The sequence below is a fragment of the Antrostomus carolinensis genome, unplaced genomic scaffold (genome assembly GCF_000700745.2).
Source record: "Antrostomus carolinensis isolate BGI_N321 unplaced genomic scaffold, ASM70074v2 scaffold19325, whole genome shotgun sequence".
Taxonomy (NCBI): domain Eukaryota; kingdom Metazoa; phylum Chordata; class Aves; order Caprimulgiformes; family Caprimulgidae; genus Antrostomus; species Antrostomus carolinensis.
In genome coordinates, this window is record NW_010318691.1 from 8135 (window position 1) to 24089 (window position 15955).

At 48.9% G+C, this 15955-nt stretch overlaps 1 protein-coding gene across 1 annotated transcript in view; it reads right to left on the reverse strand.

Annotated features, from left to right (window-relative positions):
* Nucleotides 1-280: 280 nt before the first annotated feature.
* The window catches only part of PACS2 (phosphofurin acidic cluster sorting protein 2), a 48920-nt gene continuing 33245 nt past the window's right edge, over nucleotides 281-15955 (reverse strand). Inside the window, exons 20-25 of the mRNA XM_029085202.1 lie at nucleotides 12039-12081; nucleotides 8268-8310; nucleotides 6933-7068; nucleotides 4216-4442; nucleotides 2255-2368; nucleotides 281-937 (exon numbers count right to left, since the gene is read on the reverse strand). Coding sequence (XP_028941035.1) covers nucleotides 819-937; nucleotides 2255-2368; nucleotides 4216-4442; nucleotides 6933-7068; nucleotides 8268-8310; nucleotides 12039-12081 — 682 coding nt within the window. The 3' untranslated portion in view covers nucleotides 281-818. The remainder of the gene's footprint in view (nucleotides 938-2254; nucleotides 2369-4215; nucleotides 4443-6932; nucleotides 7069-8267; nucleotides 8311-12038; nucleotides 12082-15955) is intronic.

Sequence of the window (15955 nt, forward strand, 5' to 3'; positions counted from 1 at the left end):
CAGGTAAATAATCGGTTGTGAGTATGTAAATAGCGGTGACCCCACTGATGCGGTGTCCCTCAGCAGCACTGCCAGCTGCAAGGACATTGTGACTGGCTCAGTTTGGTCATTGTCACAGACCTGGGACACTGGAGTTTCCTTACACCCCGTGTTTCCCTAATTCCTGTTCCTGCCCAACCCTCCTGAGGCGTCGCTTCAGCACAAGCACCTGCCCGTCCCTGTGGCAGACTCCACACTCAGAAGAGGCTCTCCTCTCCAGACTTCCCTAGCTAGGTAAGTGGTTTGTTTTTCAAACTGGACAGTTGAATTCCTTCCAGACTCGCTGATCTCTCGTCCTTTGGCAGCAGGAAGAAAGACTGGCCATCTTTTTTCCCTAGAAATACAGAGGGAGGGGGTCAAACGTACTGTAGCGCACATGATCTTCCAGAAAATCCATTTGAGCTGATCCACGGCTCCCCCAGTCCACTCACACCAATGAGGTCTCAGGTTAATAAGCAGTGGAGTTATTCAGCTATCTGCTCGTAAGTGGTAGGTGTTCTTGGGCAGGTTGCCTGCTCCTGCCAACTCCCCCACAACTTCACGTTGTCAGCACATCTATATTTAAGACTGGGTTTTTTTGCCTTTGTTTAAAGGGGTTTCTTTCCCTTGTAGTAAACTTAAAGAGTTAATAGAAAAAAGTAATTCAAAAGTAATCCAAGCACATCTGTAATTAATTCTGCAGGAGAGGGCAGAGCGACGCGAGTCAGAGTTGGCACGCAATTCCTGGCTCCTGGTGTGCAGTCCCCGGGACGGACAGAGGGTCCCTCGGCCGAGCATGGCTAGAAGTTAGATTTGGAGTGTCCAAATATGCAGATGGGAAAGTGCTTGACATGAGAGGACCACTGTGCTGCCAGCTGAAAGAACTTGACGTCGTTCCACTCCACCCCGTCGATCAGGACTGCAGGGGAGGGGAAAAAGAGAGGAGAGTTAGAAAATACTGAATGAAAGTGGCCAGCTCAAACCAGCTTTGCTAGAAACCTCCCTGCAGTCATAGAATCATAGAATGGTTTGGGTTGGAAGGGACCTTAAAGCTCATCCAGTTCCAACCCCCCTGCCATCAGCAGGGACACCTTCCACTAGACCAGGTTGCTCAAAGCCTCATCCAGCCTGGCCTTGAACACTTCCAGGGAGGAGCAGCCACAGCTTCTCTGGGCAACCTGTTCCAGTGTCTGACCACCCTCACAGTGAAGAACTTCTTCCTAATATCTAATCTAAACCTGCCCTCTTTCAGTTTAAACCCATTTCCCTTTGTTTTGTCATTAACTGCCCTTATGAAAAGTCCTTCCCCAGCTTTCTTGTAGGCCCTTCAGGTATTGGAAGGCCGCTAAGGTCGGCAGAGGGAGGCCTGGTACGCGCTGCTCTGCCTGGCCACCCCACCGCTGTCACTGTAAATAGTGCACACATGGGGGAGAAAGGCTCCAGAGCAGACCAGGTTTATGGAAAACAGCTCAGATTGTTGTTCCAGCATCGCTCACTGACACTGGAGCTCTGCAGACTGCTGATTTCAGTGTCACCCGATCTGATTTCTCAAATTTCCTGAACACATTCCATTTTCTGGGAATGCAAATGCACTCTTGCAGAGATGGACATCAGTTTCTCCTCACTGGCACTCTTAGCCAGGAGATCTGCATCTCCTGAAGAGGTGGCACATGTTCTGTGACCACTTCTCATGCTCACCAGTCTCACATAGGCTGGGCCAGGATTAAGGAGGTGACCTCCACAGATCCCTCTGCTGTTAGCAGTGGTGGGGATTATCAACTGCATAGGATACAGGGATATTTTTGATCCTGGATGCACAGCTCCACTGACAGCCACTTTAGGTTGGTCTGCCTGCAAGATGCACATACAGCTCCTGCTGTGGTGTGTTTTTGTGCCAGAGTCCTGCCTAGAGGAGCAACCACACACTTGCTGCTCTCTGCTGTCACTTCCCAAACATGCAAGGGGAACAGAGAATGACAGGGAGGGGAATGGAGCCCAGTCCAGCCCCTGTCCTTATCCAGGGCACTAGTTCAGAGGAGTTCCTAGGTAAGGGAGGATTTTCCCACATCCCAGACCTATTAAAGGATTCCCCCATGCTGGACACATCCAGGGTTGTTCCCCAGGAACATCCCCATTACACTGGCTCCAGAGCATGGTGCAGGACACCAGGTCAGCCCTTTGCCTGGAGAGCAAGGTTACCAGCTGAGCCTCGATGGGGTGCAAGCACTGCACTTACCCCGCAGCATGTTCTGCTGATGCTTCGCTGTGCAAATCAACCTGCTGATTCCTTCGATACACTGGCTCTTTGACTCAACCTCCTTGTCTTTTGTTTTCTTGGGCAAAAACATCACTGGAAGAAAATCAAACGGGCATACAATGAATCTCTGACACTCACAGGAGCTGCACCAAGACTTGTTTGGGTTTTTACATTTGGGTCTTAAAATTCTAGCCCTAATTTTAACTCCTGGAGTGATCCTTGGTTAGCAGGAGTTTCACTGTGGCAGTGCTTGGCACTGTCACCTGCGCACATGGACATTTTCAGCATTCCCAGCTCAAAACCAGGCTCCAAAGGGCACCTTCCGGGTAACTCCTGCGGCTCTGCTGGGACAGCAGAGAAAGGAGCGGCATCTGTAGCGGTCCCCAGTTGGTGCCCTGTGCTGGGCTGGTGGGATCTGCCGGGCGGCCGCACCACCTAGGGGGAGTCCCACACCACTGCACACGGCCTCCAGCCAGCTCTGTTGGCTGCAGTAACAGCAGCCCAAGGTGAGCTGGGCTGCAGACACCTGGAGAGCAGGAGGGACTGCAAGCTACGGGCAGATGGTGGTGTTACCAGAGCTGAAAAGGTTCCAGTTCCCTGAGAACTGTCCAAATGCACAAGCAAAGAGCCAGTACAAACTGGCTCCATGAAATCTGGTGGTGTTGAACGCTGGCTGTGGGCCCATCCCAGTGAAGACCACTTTGAGTGTCTCAGGATTGCTTCACCCATAGACAGGCCTCTTAAAGTGTGTGGTCAGGGGTGGGAGTGCTGGTATCGGCAGTACCACAGCTATGCTGGCCCAGTGGTGACCTGGTGGCAGGGTTATGTACCCATGTCCTGCAGCCACTGGCTCTACTGGCCTCTCAGAGCCTCCAGAACCCCTGCTTCCACCAGGAGTGCCTCCCAGGCCCATGGGCAGGAAGATTTGTGAAGGACAGCTACTGGCAGTCAAATATAGGTACGGAACTGCCTTGCTACTTCTTTGAAAACGTTCCTCTGCAGAGCTGTTCTCAATTTCCAGTATGTTTCGCATTACTAAGGCCAGGAGCAAATACAGAATTACTGACATTTAAAATGCCTTTTTTAAAGAAAAAGAAACTCAAAGCCATGGCTTTTAAAGCAAAAGATTAAAAGTTAAAAGTTAACATGAGGCTTTTCAATAAGAGCATTTCTATTCAACCTCCTTTTGCCCCAAAAAGCACTCTGTGCAAGAACATAAGAGCTCATGTAGAAGAACTTACATTGCGGCAACCCTCCTCTGAGTAACAACACCTCTTGTATGTACACACGCATCTAGCAACAGCTTGGCAGGTCTGGCTGGTGTGTCTGTGCAGCTGTCACAGTGGTATTTTACCATGAGGACACCACATCAAATCCAGCAAAACATCTCTGCTGGGGCTGCTTCCGTAACGCTGTAACACGATGGGATGCACAGATGTCCTGCCCCTGTCTGCACCTCTGTCATGTGGCAGAGGAGAGACCAGAGCAGAGAGCTGTACAGGCTGCAGGGTCTGCCCCGACTCTGGGTCAGGGGCACAAGCTGCCTTCTACCTAATCCAACACCTCAAACCAGCACCAGCAGGCTCACAAGGAACACAGGGAAGCGGTCCAGAGCAGCGTACCTCCTGGCTTTCTGCACAGCCACCCACAAATGTCCTCCCTCTGTCCTCACCTTTGTTCTTTTGGGCTACACATCTCAGCCATTCAGCTGTGAAGGTGAACACGTCCCTTTTTTACAGCACAGAGAGGAACCACCCTTTCAAACTCTATTACCTTATGCAGTCAGTTCTCATCTACAGACGGCCTAGGATTTTGGGGATAAAAATGTGACTAAGGTGCTGTAATGCAAGACTGACAAGTCAGGCAGCTCTGGAACAGCTGAACAGGGAGAGCAGCACTGCATTCTTGGCCTTTGGCAACAGTAAACGTGTCCACCTTACCTTTCTTGTTCTTCTCTTTTGTCACAACGGTCATGGACATTGTTGGAGTGGTGGCAATCTCACCGCTGGCCGGTAACCTGCTGACCTGGAGGGACCGGAAAGTGCATTTCAGTGTGTTTTTGGTAGTGGAGGGGTCCTTCTTCTCCGGGTCTCTCTTTCTGTCCATGAGTGGTGCTGCAATCCAGTAATCCACTTGCAGGCCCATCAACTCAGCACCAAGGCTCTGGCTGGAAAGCAAGACAAGAAGGTAATCTCTGCAAAGCACTCAGCAGAGTTCCCACCTGTTTTTTCAGAGTGGTTGCTGTTCCTGACCAGATGGCCAGAGGACAAGCACCTGGCTCTCTGGGAAATCAGGCAGCAATTTTTCATAGTGAGACTCGATGATGACAAAAGCTCAAGTCATCTCTCAGCGATGCAGCCTGCATGATGGTGCATGGTGGCATTGGCTTGGCAACACAGAACTGCAACGAGCTGAGACAAGCTAACCTGCTGCACGGCCACAGGTATGAACAGCAGGAAAGGGAGAGACAAGCAGTTTTCTAACGTGACAACGAGTTCAGTGACTCAGCCAGCAAAGGCAGCTCCTGAAGTGGCCCAGATCAGTTCCAGTTGTTGAGTGGGGAAGAGTGGCTGTAAGCACCTTGCTGCTGCCTCCTGAGCACTGATGAGTGAATGACTCTGGCCAGGTGCAGCACTGCCAAAATCATCTCCACACTGGGGCAAACAAAGAGGTGGTGGGTCCCTGAACATCAGGCACTCAGTTCCCAGCCTGAGTTGCTTCCATTTCCTATATACATGAGTAATTCCTGTCACCAGCTGCTTTCCTTCCTGTCCAGATGCCTGACCAGGTCACACAGGACCACTGCTCTCCCTAGGTCTCTCTAAGGGAGTTGGCATGGGGCAACCTGCCCCATGTTCCTGCTGTGGCCTGGGGAATTCCTGGGAAAATGCTCTGCCAGTCCTGTGGTATTTGCTAAACAGTGGCAGATTCCAGGACATGATCTGCTGTTGAAAACTCCTGCGCATCATGTGGTAACAGACATGCATCACCAAAACACGCTGCCAGCCCCCCTTGAGCCAGAAAAGGGAATTTCCCCCAGAAATGGGAAATTCCACCCCTTGCCTGCCCCTGCCTCTCACTAACCAACCCTGAGTGGAGCAGGGGTTTTGTCATTCAGCAGTGCTATGGTTAACAGCCTATGCTTCTTCCTACACAATGACAGTGTTGAATAGTATGCAAGTACCAGACAAAAAACTAAATGTATTTATCAGTCTGTATCCTCTGTTTGAGAAATGCCAATTGTTAAGGAAGATGAATGTGTGATTTTGAAGGAAATATGCAGCCCTCTATACTGTCTGTGTAATAACAAACTCTCATGGTAAAACAAGGACAGCTCATTGTTAAGGTCCTCTCAGCAAATAATTCCCTTTGCCATTTATTCAGTTGAAGCAAGATGCAAAGTAGAGTTTATCTTGGATTGACAAAACCAGGTTTTGGTTTCTCAGGGCAATTTCAGAAGTGAGATTCTTTAAGAATGATGTTTTGGAAATGCAGCTTTGGATTTCAAAGCTCCTTTACATCACATTTCTCATCTCAGTTGTAAAGACAAAGCATCTTAATGTTCGCTATGCCTAGGCAGGATTTTCTGTTTCATCCTCAGTTAAACATGTAGTTTTAATGTCTGGGTCACCCTCCATCCCCTGCCTGCGCTGTCACATACAGATCAGTGGAGATGGAACAGCACTGAACCTAAATTTCCCCATTTCTTAATGATTTTACCACAACAGCATGCAAACAAAAAGTACTGGATTCCCAGAGTTGGAAATCCTGCCTCTGCCCCCTCCTCCTCCAAACTTCAGAGTCCAAGTGCTTCTAGTCTCCCCTCACAAGGCTGCTGCTCTATCCCCTTGATTGTGTTGCCTGTGCTCTCCTGAACCTTTAACTTCACCACGTGCTTCTGGGTACCAGAACTGCACACAAAGCGTCACGCAGCTACACCATCATTTTGTGCGGCAACAAAATGGCCAGGGCAATTTTTTACTGGTGGTTTTCTAGTGGTCTCCTCCCTTCACCCCTAAAAAATTCAGCTAAGTCAGAGCTTCACATTGCTTATAGGTGCCATCCCCTTGCTGTTCTGATATGCTTTCAGGCGCATGCATGAATGGGAAATGTAATCCCACTATGCCACCTTACAACTGTTAGCTCTCCCCTCACAGAGAAAAAGCCTGCTCCTTCTACAGAGTCACTTGGCCCTTAAAAACATAAGAATCATGAAGGATTAGGCTAGCACCCACGTGTGGGTTGGTACTTGGCTACACATCTCCCCAGGAGAATCCAGCCTCAAAGGGAAAATACCAGCAGATGGAGAACACAAACCTTCCCAAACAGGCTGCCACAATGGCTCATCAGAATCAGGGTTTCTGCCAAACTATCAGAAACAAAGCCGCCCCTTCTAGAGCAAACATGTCTGTCCTTGAGAAGTACAGCTTTCCCATTGGGTACAAGATCCCTCTGCCCTCCTCAGCTCCCTGTAGGACAGCAAGGACACAGTCCCTCCAGAGGCAAAAGCAGTGAAGGGGAAAGGTGATGACTTTAAGTGTTTGCTGGAGAGGAAGAAAGCAGAGCTAGGGGTTTTCCTTTAGAAGAGTTTGCCTCTCTCATGTTTATGTTAGATAAGACAGCCAAGGGAGGTGTAAGGAGACAAAACATGCTTTACCTGGAGGATGAGAAGCTGCCTGTAACAGACGGTGAGGAAGGTGGTGTGGGGGAGGCTTCTTTCACAGCAGGAGACACAGAAGGTGGGGTAGAAGAAAGGACACTGGAGCTTGAGGGAGCTGCGTCATCGGAGTCACCTTGCAGAAAAGAAGTCCAACTGTTTGTTTGGGTTTGTCTCACAGCCCAGCACACGCATGCTGGGATAGCTCAGCCTCTTTGCCCATGCTCCTGCTGCACAGGTTTTGTTCAGACTCAATCCAGAGATCAGCCTGCCCAGAAGTTCTGACTGCCTCCACACTTAAACCACAGGACTTTCTATGTTTGGGTAAGAGCCAAGCAGAGACATTCACACTCCTCTGGGGTCCCCACCTGGCATCTGTGCTCCTAGGGTTTGCCCCCAGCTGACTTTGAGCCTCCTGCATGGTCAGAGTCCAGGGGAATCCTCCCCTGCAGGGCAGTACCAGTCTCTGACTCTTGGAGAATCCTGTATCTCTGGGCTGGTCACAGGGATCTCCCCATTCCCCCTGCTTCCAACCCTCTACAACCAAGGCATCATTCCCTTCATGATGGCCCTTCAGGATGGTGGGAGCAGTGTGGCAGCAAGGAGTGGCCCACAGAGGGCTGGCTCTACACACAAACCTGTGTGTAACTCAGGCCAGAGGAATCTGGGTTTAATAAAAACAATCCCAACAGATGAGGAAAAAAGCCATTCCTGCCTGGTAGTGTGTGTGAAGGAGAAGAAAAGTTCACATTGATAAAATGGCACCACCCCATGTCCACGTGTGTAATCAGGCAGTATCATGTAAATCAGCTTTGCATTCCTCCATTAAAAAAATGGGTCTAAATTTGTTGTCAGATTGTCAAACTAGTTGCCTATCCTGGAGTTCCCAGTGTTAGGCACAAGTTTGAGATTGATTTTACCAGGCAGTTGAGCCCAGTGTAGGGTGACAGGCAGGAACTTCCAGTGAACTGCCTTCTCAGTTTGGAACAGGAACCTCAGGTAATCGCAGCGGTCAATCCATCTCATTGAGAACACACATAAGACAAATGGGTGTTTGCCCACATGTATGCGTAGCTTCCCTTGATGAGGGTGTGGGAATTTCAGCTGGCCTGAAGCTCCTTGGAAAGTAACAAGAAAAAGGGCCTCTTGAAAGAGAGAGGCCTCTCTTTCTGAGGACAGCTGCTGGGAGTCAAGGCAGCAGAACTGGGAACTAATAAAATCCAATTCCACCTTACAAAACTCCGAGGTGTCAGTATAGTACAAGCTGGTTCAGCCTGTGAAGTCAGGCTCCCACCACCTGTATGACACAGAAAGCACACACAAGATGTCTGTTACCTGACGTTGCAGAAGATTGTTCCACTATTCCAACCTTCACCACCTGGAGGGGGTAAAACAGAAGAGCTCTATGAAAGAGGAGTCCTCTGATTTCAGGAATCCCCAACCCCCAAACTAAGCTCATCCCTACACCTCCTTGGCACTGTCTCTGCAGTAAGAGTAGTGTAAAAGTATGTTAAAAAGTAGAGTCTTCCAAGAGCTGTGCAGGTCCCAGCAGTGTCCAGCCAAACCATACCAGCCCACAACCCTTCCCTGACCTATACAAAAGACAGCGCAGATCCTATGGAGCTGTTACAGACCTGCACAGCCCTCAATAGCCCAACATCAGCCCCAGGCTATGACAACTACACTGCCTGTGACACCTGTGGGAACAGGGTAGGGAGAAGACAGGAACATAAATATCCCTTTAGCACTGCTTTGATGCACCTGCCAATTACAGACATCATATATTCCACCACACAACTGCAGCCACTTCTAGGGTGCAGCATAGTTGGGGTTTGTTAGGAAACCACAAAAGCAACGAAGTACAGTTTCTCATCAGAGTTTTCTAGTCTCCAAACAAGAGGGGTGTCTGGCAAAGAAGATAAATCTCCTGGCAAAGCCTGTGGGCACAGCCATGAATAAACCATCACATGGACAGGTCAGAATGATCCCAGTCACAATGTAATAGGGATACCAATGTGTTCTGATATAGGCAGCCACCAGCTAGTATGTTTAGGTTAATGTTAAACGCCACTGACAATCATTTGTGGAACAGAGCATGCTACAAACACAAGCTCCCAAGAACACACTATGCCTAGGAAGACAAAATGACCCTTGACAATATGAAAGCAGACACCTTCTGTAGCGATAGTCTGCTAGGGTGCACAGGGTTCATTACTCTTAACACTGCAAAGACCCTTCTTAAGGTCCTTAAAAAACATGTATCCAAGGCTAATGTCTACCCTAAATGCTGACAAATGGGAAATAGCTGCAAAGCAATCTCAAGTCAATAAAACCTGCTTTAGACTAAGAAATGATGTCTATTTGACTTGAAAACAGAAGATGGTGAAGTTCAGACATTACCATGTCTAGACAACATCTCTAGGGAGCATATTTCTGTGCTAGGGGATCAAGAAAAAGGACCTAATAATTAGAAGCAAAAACTTTGCACCGTTTGGGGAGGGGGCAGTGGTGGTGTATGTGAACACTAGATCTTGGAAATCTGTCACGCTCTCTGGTGGCTTCTCTGTTAGCTCCCATCTTGGAAAAGCCACCATGAACTCAGCAGCATGTGCAGAAGCTCCCTAAGGGGCCACTAGCTTGGGATGAGGCTGCAGCTCAGTTTGGTCAGCCTCCATCCAAAGGGCAACATATCAGGCTCTGAAGCCTGGCAGCCATTTGTGCTGTGTGTATTAAACACCACGAGGATGTTTCACAGACTGTAACTAGCTGTGAGCAGGAAAAGGCAGGAGAGTTAGGGGAAGAACAAACAACACAGAAAACTGCCTACAGTCACCTTGATCTGCAAGCCAGATCTGGCCTTTTCCCCCTTGCTGGCTGACTGAAGATGTTTGAGTTCAGATGTATGGAAGGAAGACAAGGTTAAACACTTCCCTCTACTCAGGGAGGCACTTGAGACGGCTGCAGTCCCAACAATGCCTCCATGCAGGAACATCCAGGAATCCTCCTCCACAGCAGCCAGCCTGCTTTCCTTTCAGGAAGGAGGCACATCCTGTTAACTCTCCTGACAACAGGCTGTTGGCACAGCAGTGTGACCATACAGCCTCACCACCTGACCCCGGCTTTCAAGTCCGACTGGCTCTTCGTGAGGCTCCGCTCCCATCACTTCAGAGCCTGGCTGAGCAGCACAGCACTGCCCTGCTCACTTCTGGGTCAAAGACTGTGCACAACTCAACTGCAGGACATCAATGTTTGCACCACAAAAGCCAACAGAGTCCAGCCAATGTCATGATTCACAAACCCAAATGTCACTGGCTCCCTCTCTTCCTTGGCCAACAGCTCCAGGGAGGCTGCAGCTGAGGGGAAGAGCTTTGGTGTTCATGTTCAGCCTCAGACTTTGTGAGACACCTGAAACTGGCCTTTCAGAGTCTCTTCAGATGCGTCTCATGGGGAATTACTGTGTCAGGAACACTTCAGAAGCAAGAATAAACAGCACTGATTTGATCCACACCACTAGCCAACATAGGAAGCCAGTCTCTAATTTCAAGGCAAGTTTTTTTGGAGGTTGGTGGTGTTACGCACACAACAGAACTGTTCACTCTTCCCACTTTCAGACAATCAAATCCAGACTGGAAAAGCATTGATAAAGTCAGGACAGTGATCGTTTTAGACCAACTGGACAAACGCTCTGAGCCCCATTTACTTGCACATAGCACTGAACTAAATCAGCCCCGAAGAAAAGCTTTGCAGAGCCAGCCTAGCAGCCACAGTCCAGGCGCTTCCCAGCCCTTCTGGGCTTTTCCTGTTATTGGGAAAGGTGAAACAGCTGTTTCGTAACAACAGTTCTTCACCAGCAACTGCAGTTGACAAGATCACAGCAAAGCTCATCAGCAGGCAACAAATCAGGAAGGTGTCTCTCTACTTTAGCAAGACATCTTCCTTCAACAAACAAAAGTAGATTGTCGTCACAGGAGCACTGCAGAGACACTCTCACTCTGAAGAGACACCAGAGAGAAAGCAGGGTCAGCCTGAGGGCAAGGGAGACTAAGGTCTTTAAACACCTTGGGATTTCAGATTAGCTCTGATGCACTGACAGGAAAAAAAATGCACACAAGTCAGCTTAACACAGAGAAGGCAGAACAAGACAGTCAGCACGCGAGAAAGAAGCTACAAGAGAGCAGAAAACAACTGTGAAGAGGACATCCAGTAGCTAAACAAGAGTTAGGGGATATCCTTTTGGCCACAGGTCAATGACTTTACACCTAAAACTTAATTGAAGAGCATGATCAAATACAGGGAGGGAGGAGAGAAAAGGTAAAGTACACAGTGCACAAAAGACATTGACAGAAGCACACACACACTCCTGTCTATACTCTGCACTCGGCCATATGAGCTGGGAACATTTAAAGATAAAGACAGGAGGAAAAGCCAGGGACTACTATTCCAAAATACATATACACATAATAAAATGTATTAAATAGTTACTGCCTCAGACTCAAACCTAACAGTGGGATAAACCATCTCCCTGGTGGGATGTACTCTCCACTTCCCAGAAGTGGATGGGATATTATGAGGACTGGAAACCGCTCACGACAAGCACACAGAGGACTGACACTGGAATAGCAAATTTGGCCAAATCAATCACCCAGGGTAATTAATGCTGGGCACAGGATCCCTGAGATCAGGTTTCCAGAACACGCCACCTTCCTCTGCATGTGGCCCAGCAGCAATTCTCCATCAACTAGGTGCTTTGTTCTGCAGCAAAGACAGCCTGTGGATCAGAGTGCTTCAGCACCACACTCTCCTCTCTGTATCACAGGAACAAGGCAACAGCAAGGCTACAGTGCCTGCATCAGTGCTGGCAGTCACACAGCAAGAGCTGCTCAGAGCCAGCTGCTTGGGAAGTAAAATACACCTAGTAGTTTCTTGAGGGATCTTTGAGGTTTGCTTACATACCAGGCAGTTGTATCTAACCATCAGATGTTCATGCTGACACTCTATGTTAGAGCATCCAATGCTCCTGCTCTACTCCAGCAACCAGGTAAGTTTGGGTTAACACTTGTGGATATATTCTAGCTGGTTTGAGACTGTAACTAAGATAACACTCACCCCGACAAAGGGAATGAACTTCTGTGAAGATTCTTCATCAGGGCTAAAGGCAAAAAGAAAAAAGTTGTTAAGAGCTTGCTTCCAGGCCGGGCACAATACTCACTTCATACGTTGCATTCAAGCATGCAGCAGGGACGGACAGTATGCAAGCGCCAGTCCAATGTCTCCTCTCAAGGCCCGCTGCCAGCACGCTAAGGATCTGCATGTGCGGGGAAGAGCACGCAGCTTATGGCACATCTCTCAGGGGAAGGGTCTCTTCCTCCCTCCCTCACGCTTGACAGAGAAACATGCTTTAATGGCATGGCAGTCATCACAGACACACGACCTCCTACTGCGAGGAAATGGATCTGTGCCACAACACCACGGAGAACTGTGTGTTACTTACTAGTCCCCGAAGCGCTCTGCACGCACGGCCTTCACGCGTCCCACCTTTGGAGCCATGTGCCATACCTTGTATATCCCAGCATCGCTAAAGCAGTTAGCCTGCCACGGGGTTACAAGCCGTGACACGTGGTTATTGGTACAGCACTAGCAAGTACACACACACACACACACACAAGGCACAGACACGTGCTCCCTGCCAGGGGAGCTTGGGTCCCTCACACAGCCACACCAGAGAGGTTGGGCACCAGAGTGCACCGGGGAGATCGGGACACCAACTCGAGACTGGCAAACAGCTAAACCAAACCAAACGTAGACCATGTCCCAGAAACAGCTGAAGACAACACTACACGTGTTTTCAAAGCAGGAAGGCATCAGGCCCTCCTGCTCCAGTCCTGCCCAGGATTCAAAAGTCAAATGGTGGAGAAGGGCCAGTGGCCAAGGCCACAGTCAAACCTAGCAGGAGTTAGGGAGAGACTCAACAAAGACAAGAGGGGGAAGACCTGAGTGAGGAGGAAGGCAGGCTGGGAGGGCCTGCAGAGCCACTGCTCTCTTCAAGGGTGACAGAGATGAAGATGGACCCACATGGTGAGGAGAGGACTGCAGGAGCATGTCCATATGTTCAGAGGAAATAAAGTTCAGCAGTGGAAGTGACTGCACAGGTAAGACACACAACGTTTCTCAGTGGCCATGCACAGGAAACAGGTAGGAAGCAAACAAACACCAAGATTTCTTATGTTTCTCTTTTTGTGCCTCACTCAGTGCTCGGAGCACTGCAATGTTCAGAAAAAAAATCCAGCATTGTCTCCATCCAGAATATTGCTAAATACAGCACAAATACTTCAGGAAAGCAGGTATTTCCAGCACAGATCAGAAACACACCAAACACACAAAGGCTGCCAACCATTGTGTGATCAGCACGGGCTGGACAGTTTCCTCTAAGCCCCATGGACAGAATGGCTTAGAACTGCAGTGAACATGACTCAGCCAGAGCTCCCGCTTGGTCCAGAGTGGGCTTTTACAAATAGCCTCTTACCTTGGCTCAGCTTTGCTTACTCAGTTCTAAGGCAAAGCCAAGTGTTTTGTTCCCTTCCTACCTCACAACCCCAGGCACTGCACCTTTGTTCTTCCCCCAAAGCACAAAAACAAAAAAAGACAAAAAGAAAAACCAAACTGAGTCCCTGATTTTGTGTTGGAAGCCAGAAAGGTCACATATTTTCAACCATGGCTGCAGGCTCCACAGCAATTAAGTCTCCTATGAATGTGACATTTCCAGCTCCAGTTTTGCAAAGAGAAAGAAGAAACCCACAGAGTTGTTGGGAGAAGCGCAGGACTGCAACTCAACTTTCTTCTTACTTCTTCAGCTCCGTGGGCTGAGAAGCAGGCAGAAGCAAATCCTGCTGACCAAGTGAGAGAAGCACAATAGTTGCCCAGTCATCTCGCAGTTACTGGATGGCTTTGCTCCGAGCTCTCAAGAAAACAAACCGTGCCAAATTCCAGCAGAAAACTCATCCTTGTTCCCCCTGGGAGCTCCTTACCACTGAGGAAAGCTCAGGGGCAATTCTGAAATAAATAGTTTGCTTCAGTCACCATTTATCATAGGTCACAGACTGTTCCTGAAGCAATCCAGATGGATTTCAGCTCTGCTAGGCTAGTCCTGTCACATATCCTCTTTGGAACTCTGATCTTGCACATGTGCCTCTGAAAATGCAGCTTATCAAAGCAGCTGCTCTCCACGTGGATGAAAGAAAAGATGAGGTGACTGTGCTTGTTCTCTGCTTCCTCTTTCATGCTCTTGCCTGATTCTTGTACTTCAGGATCCCAAAATACTAATCCAGAATCCTTTGACCTTGGTAACTCTCCGGACTCTGCCTAGCCACTGCCCTGCAGAGAGTCAGAGACATGCAGCAGGGAGAAAACAGTGTTACCCCGGCTTCCTATTGCCCAGGAACCCACACTGGCTCACCCTCCAACCCAAGGCACTTGTGCACCAGGGAGCAAGAGCTGGGGAAGTGCTCTACAACACCCGAGTGAAGACCCCTTGGTAAATGTGTAACTAGGCAGGAAATGACCCAGCCCTCGCCCTCATAAGCGAGCAATGCTTTGATTTCTAAGAGCCAAGCTGCTCCCCAGGTTCATGCAAGGGCTGTGCAGAAGCCACATGGCATGAGCTATATTTCAGGTTCACAAAACTGATCAGTAATTCGGCTACACTGGAATGAGGGTCTGCTGAGTCTCAGATCTCAAACACCGCAGGCTTTCATTCAAGAAAGTAATGCAGAGAGATATCAATGTCAATGATACACCCCTCCTAGTGAGAGGGCCCACCTCTGCTGGCACGGTCTCAGCTCCCAGATGTTGCCTGGACTGCAGCGTTTCTTGACAATTCAATAACCAGTAATTCACCCAGTGCCCAGAGACAAAGACATTCACCCAGCATAACAAAGAGGAGTTGAAATGGCAATTCATTCCCTTCCTGAACCCCTTCCTCATGGCCAGCCCCCTTGATTTCAGGTAAGGTCAGCAGATGCTCCAAAAGAATGGGACAAAGCTTTTGCACCGTTGCAGTCCGTCACAGGCAGTACATGCGCCAACCTTTAGCCATGACAAACAGAATAATGGGACAGAAGGTGAGCAGAGGTAAGTCAAAATAGGGATAGCTGGCAATAAAGTCATAAAGCAGCTCATCACATACAGCTACATCTTAAAGACTGGCTTGGCTTTCCTTGGACCACTTGGCTTGTTTAACAGAGCACATGCTAGGATACTGGGAGATTTGTCTTGCCATGAATTTGTCGGTAGTGCTGCTGTTTCTACACAGACACTGCTTTGAAAGCTGGCCTTGGAGAAGCCACTTGCCTCTGGCTTCAAGGGAGAGGGAGTTGCAGTAACTTTGTGAACTGAGGACAAAATAATGTCCAACAACTATACAGCTTGAAGCAGGGGACCCTGCAGAGCACAGGGGTCTTGGAGGGAGCTCTGAGAGCACAACTCACTTGCTAGCATGCATCTGTCTTCTCTTCCTTAGGCTCAGAGAAGTCCCATATGTTTGGGACAGGTTGCCAGTAAGAGACTAGTCCTCAGGTTTTTTGAGGGAGATGATCTGCTGGTCTACACTCAGACACTCCATGGCTGAACCCCACCCTGAGCCACTGAGTGCTGCCTACAGCACTCCAGTTCCAACGGATAGGAACAGCCTTTGCTCAGTCCTGATGCTTTTGGAGCTACACTATATTCTCTGATGGCTATGAAGAAGAGAAGAAAAAACTCTATCTTCTCAGTGTTTTACTGCTCAAAGGGACTCTCTCAATAACCCCTTCATTCCCATTCAGTCTACATCCTGGGAACCTGTATGTGTGGTCCAAAGGCAGAGCAGTCATTTTTAACAATGCATTCTGCCAACAGGTGCCATAGTTTCAAAGCAGCGAGCAGAATTTAACCCTAAAGCACAAACTGCGTATCCCAGACCTGCAGGAACTGTTAAACAAGACACAAAAGACCAGTTTATGTGGGGAAAAAAATATAGGAGACGTCAA